The sequence below is a fragment of the Gadus chalcogrammus genome, chromosome 20 (genome assembly GCF_026213295.1).
Source record: "Gadus chalcogrammus isolate NIFS_2021 chromosome 20, NIFS_Gcha_1.0, whole genome shotgun sequence".
Taxonomy (NCBI): Eukaryota; Metazoa; Chordata; class Actinopteri; order Gadiformes; family Gadidae; genus Gadus; species Gadus chalcogrammus.
Window position 1 is genome coordinate 1,548,454 of NC_079431.1, and position 4,999 is coordinate 1,553,452.

At 60.6% G+C, this 4,999-nt stretch overlaps 1 protein-coding gene across 1 annotated transcript; it reads right to left on the minus strand.

The window, feature by feature from the left end:
* Window positions 1-454: 454 nt before the first annotated feature.
* pcdh8 (protocadherin 8) lies at window positions 455-4,792 on the minus strand. Its single transcript, XM_056580310.1, has 4 exons — window positions 2,361-4,792; window positions 2,170-2,243; window positions 1,235-1,362; window positions 455-831 (listed from the first exon to the last, which is right to left on the minus strand). The coding sequence occupies exons 1-4, from the start codon at window positions 4,740-4,742 to the stop codon at window positions 455-457; spliced, it is 2,961 nt and encodes a 986-aa protein (XP_056436285.1). The 5' UTR covers window positions 4,743-4,792.
* Between the last annotated feature and the right edge of the window lie 207 nt (window positions 4,793-4,999).

The following is a 4,999-nucleotide window of genomic DNA, read 5'->3' on the forward strand; positions in this document are numbered from 1 at the left end:
CATGACAAACGATTTCCTGTCTGTTTCGTGGGTTGAACAGAAAAACAAGCAAAAGTCACCAGACCGGAAAAGAAGCAGCAATATCAAGTCGATATCAAGTCATAAATAACACAAATGTACACATCCTTTTGGTCATCAGTTCCTCCTTGCCTCGCCACGCCGGAATGATCATATCTACTGATCTGTGCCTGTCTGTGTGCGTTCACACTGGACTGTTCGTATCTACAGATCTGTGTGTGTGTCTGTGTGCGTTCACACCGGACTGTTCGTATCTATAGATCTGTGTGTGTGTCTGTGTGCGTTCACACCGGACTGTTCGTATCTACAGATCTGTGTGTGTGTCTGTGTGCGTTCACACCGGACTGTTCGTATCTACAGATCTGTGTGTGTGTCTGTGTGCGTTCACACCGGACTGTTCGTATCTACAGATCTGTGTGTGTGTGTCTGTGTGCGTTCACACCGGACACACATCAAAGCCCTGCGGTGGTTCTACACCACAGAGGCCTCCGCAGACACGGAGGGGGGGGGGGGGGGGCTCTCTCCTCAGCTGCTGGTGCTGAACAAAGTAGGATGGAAGGGTCCCGGGCGCAGGCGCGCAGCCCCGCGTGTCCGCGCTGCCGGTCCCGGCCAGCGGGCGGACGGCGCCGTAGCCCGAGCTCTTCCAGGTGTGAAGGAAGGCGTGGGGATGGTTGTAGACAGCGGCTGATGAGAAGCCCACGGTGTAGGAGGTGCAGGGGGCGGGGTCCGCTCCGGCCCGGGCGCCGTGGCCGGGGTCGGCGCTGGAAGTGCTGAGCCAATCAGCCGTCGGTGTGTCCGCCACATTAACCGCGGCTGGAAGGAAACGGGGAAAACAAACAGAATTAGATTAGAGGAGATTATGATTGCAGCAGTGCAATAATGCGCTCATGCCTGGTGTGGGCTGTGAACATATTGATTGTTTCGGGGGGGGGTTCTGTGTGTGTTTCTGTGTGAGTGTGTGTCTGTGTCTGTGATTGAGTGTGGGTGTATTTGTAGGTGTAGGTCTGTGTATGTGTATGTGTATGTGTATGTGTGTGTGTGTGTGTATATTGGTAGGTGTAGGTGTAGGTCTGTGTGTGTGTTTGTGTGTGCATAATATGTGTGAGTGAGTGTGTGTGTGTGTGTTTGTGTATATGTGTGAGTGAGTGTGTGTGTGTGTGTGTGTGCGTGTGTGTGCATGTGTGTATGTGTGTGTTCCAGCTGATTGGGTACTCACTCCTGGGCGTGGTTTGGAAGGTGCTGAAGTGCTTCCTGGCCGTGTCCCCGCCCAGGTCCGAGTCACTGTCGTTGAAGTCGCTGTCTCCTTTCCCGCTGTCCTTCACGCTGAACTGGTCCGTGTGGCCGCTGCAGAGACCGACACCAGACATCAGCACCCTGCCCCAAGCCTGGTTACATTTGTGTGTGTGTGCCTGCGTGCGTGCGTGTGTGTGTGCGCGTGTGTGTGTGTGTGTGCGTGTGTGTCTCCCTCTCTTGTATGGACGGAATGTTGGGACTAATCCATACAAGCCTCTCCGATGCTATAATTATGTAAATGCTCTGCGGTACAATTTAATGACGGGTTATTTGGTGGTAACAAAGGTAAACCCAACAGAATGAAAACAAAACAAAATCAGTGTGTGACAGTGTGTGTGTTTGTGTGTGTGTTTGTGTGTGTGTGTATCTGTGTTAATCTCTCTGTCGTCTCTCACACAGAGACGACAGCATCGTCTCTGTGTGTGTGTGTGTGTGTGTGTGTGTGTGTGTGTGTGTGTGTGTGTGTGTGTGTGTGTGTGTGTGTGTGTGTGTGTGTGTGTGTGTGTGTGTGTGTGTGTGTGTCTGTGTGCGCCTGTGTGCGTGTGTGTATATGTTGGTCTGGGTGTGTGTATGTATATGTGTCTATGTGTGTGTCTGCGCGTGTGTGTGTGCGTGCGTACGTGCGTGTGTGTTTATGTCTGTCTGTGTGTCTGGTATATGTGTCTGTGTACGTGCATTTGTGTATCCAACAGTGTGTGCGCGTGTGTGTCCAACAGTGTGTGCATGTGTTTTTTCCACAGTGTGTGTGTGTGTGTCCAACAGCGCGCGCGCGCGCGCGCGCGCGCGCGTGCGTGCGTGTGTGTGTGTGTGTGTGTCCACCAGTGTGTGTGCGTGTGTGTGTGCGCGTCTCCCCCTCACCTGACTTGTAAGCAGTACTGGTCTCCCTGCCAGGCGGGGGCGGGGTGGAAGGGGGGTCTGGAGGGCAGCACCATCTGAGGAGCACAACGACAGCGGGGGGGGGGGGTTAAGCCTGCGTCTCTGGCCCCGAGATGAAAGGCGCTGCAACAGACGCGTGTTAAAGAGGGCCCTCCCGCGGGGGGCCGGCTCACCTGTGTCTCCGAGTCGCCGCTCCCCTCCTCGTACTGCCCGCAGTCGTCCAGAGATGAAGCGTCTCTGTGCGGGGACGGCGCCCGCCGGCCCCCGAACGCACTCCCGTCGAACGGGGGGGCGGACCGGCCGTCGAACAGCCCCGCCCGCCACGGCTCGCCCTTGGCGCCGGGCGCTCGAGCGCCGCCGCGGTTCAGCCGGAAGGTGACGATGACGATCACTATGGCGACCAGCAGCAGGGCGCAGCCGCCGCTGAGCATCACGATGACCACCAGCGAGCCGTCCAGCCCCGGGGGCGAGTCCTCCTCGCCGTCGCCGCCGGACGCCACGGCCACCAGCGCTCGATCCCCCGAGGGCTCCGCCTCCGAGACCACCAGCCAGAGGGCGGCGTGGGCCGTGCGGGGGTTCCCGCCTCCGTCGCTCACGGCGACGCCCAGCTCCAGCGCCTCGCCGACGGCCGCCTGCAGCCGCCGCCGCAGCACCACCTCGCCGGTCCGGGCGTCCACGCTGAAGAGCGAGGCGTCCCCCCGAACCAGGCGGTAGGTCAGCGCGGCGTGGACCCCCTGGTCGGCGTCCCGCGCCCGGAGGCGGAGCGCCAGGTGGCCGGCGGGGGCGCGGGCCGCCAGCGGGACGTCCGCCGTGCCGTTCCGCAGGACGGGGGCGCTGAAGTAGGGCGTGTTGTCGTTCTGGTCGACCACGCGGATCCGGACCGCGGCGGCGGCGGCGCGGGGGGGCGCGCCGTGGTCCTCCGCCTGCACCCTCAGCTCGAACCCCCGCAGGGCCTCGTGGTCGAAGGAGCGCAGGCTGTACAGAGAGCCCGAGAGCGGGTCGATGGAGACATACCCGGACACGCGGCCCGCGCCCCCGGGGAGCTCCGAGTCCAGCAGGCTGTAGGAGACGCGGGCGTTGGGCCCCGTGTCGGAGTCCCGGGCGACCACCGTGGCGATGTAGGAGCCGGGCACGTTGTTCTCAAGCACGGAGATGTCGTAGAGCGCGCGGCTGAACAGCGGCGCGTTGTCGTTCTCGTCGCCCACGCGGATGGTGTACTGCCGGCTGGTCCTGAACGGCGGGCTGCCACGGTCCTCCGCCACCACCGTCAGGTTGTACTCCGGGACCTTCTCCCGGTCCAGCGTAGTGGTGGTGACGATCAAGAACGCGTCGCCGTACGCCTGCTGCAGCTTGAAGTGCGCGTGTCCATGCAGGCTCGTGTGCACGCGGCCGTTGGGGCCCGAGTCCCTATCCAGGGTGCTGATCAGCGCCACGAAGCTCTCCGTCGCGGCCGCCTCCGTGATCAGGGCCACGCCGTCGCTGGTCGACTTCATTGGCTTGATCGTGATTTCCGGTGCGTTGTCGTTCACGTCCACGACGTCCACCAGCACTCTACAGGTGGACGGGACGGAGTTCACCCCCGAGTCGGAGGCCCGGATGTTGAACTCGTAAGATCGTCTCTTCTCGAAGTCCACCAGGGACTTCAACGTCACGTCGCCGGTGACCGCGTCCAGGTGGAACACGCGCATGGTCTCGGAGAGCGGGCCGTCCACGAACGCGTACGTCACCTCGCCGTTGACGCCCTGGTCGGGGTCCTGCGCGCGGACTCTGAGCACGCGGTGGCCCACGGGCGCGTCCTCGAGCAGCTCCACTCTGAGCGAGGAGAGGTCAAAGATGGGGCTGTTGTCGTTGAAGTCGAGGACCGTGATGTGCACCGTGACCGAGCCGGACCGGGGCGGCACCCCGCCGTCCGTGGCCGTCAGCTCGAGGGTGTAGCGGTCCTCCACCTCTCGGTCCAGCTCCTTGACTAGCACGAGCTCGGCGAACTTGAAGCCGTCGTCCCGCACGCGGTCCTCGAGGATGAAGTGCGCGCTGTCGGTGATGTTGTAGCTCTGGATGTAGTGGAGGCCCACGTCCAGGTCGATGGCCGCCTCCAGCTGGAACCTGGAGAACAGCGGGGAGTTCTCCAGGATCTCCAGACGCGTCTCATTGCGCAGGAACCCGGGCGAGTGGTCGTTGATGTCCAGCAACTCGACCTCCACGTGGATCAGGTGGAACTTCTCCTTGGAGAACGCGACGATGTCGAAGGAGAGGAGGCAGCGGGGGGCCCCCGGGCAGAGCTGCTCCCGGTCGATGGTCTCCCCCCCGACACTCAGAAGTCCGTCCCTCTCCCTCATCTCGATGGCTGAGTCTTGTGTCTCCTGCATGAACCGAAAAGACGTCTGGGGGTCCTCGGCTGGGTCGATATTCAGATCTCGCGATAGATTTCCTATTTCTGTTCCCGGCGCGTCCTCTTCGTGGGTGGAATACCTCGCGGTTGTACAGTTCACGGCTCTGCAGATCAGGAAGGGCAACAGCACACTTAACACAGCACCTCCAAAGTTACAAAGTCCCATCGTGGCGTCTGTACTAAAACTTCATCAAAGACGCGAACAGGGCTACAGGTGGTGAGTGGTGGAGACTGGATCATACTCAACCCCTCCCCGAGGAGCTATATGATGGCCTGTATGCAAATTAGATCCCGCTTCTGACCAATGGCTGAGAGGAGCGACACCAAACGGGACAAATGGGTGCAAACGGGTTTTTTATTTATCGCCAAAGGGAGGAATGGGCGCATAAGGCGCCCTGGATAATTATTGTAATCATGTTGATT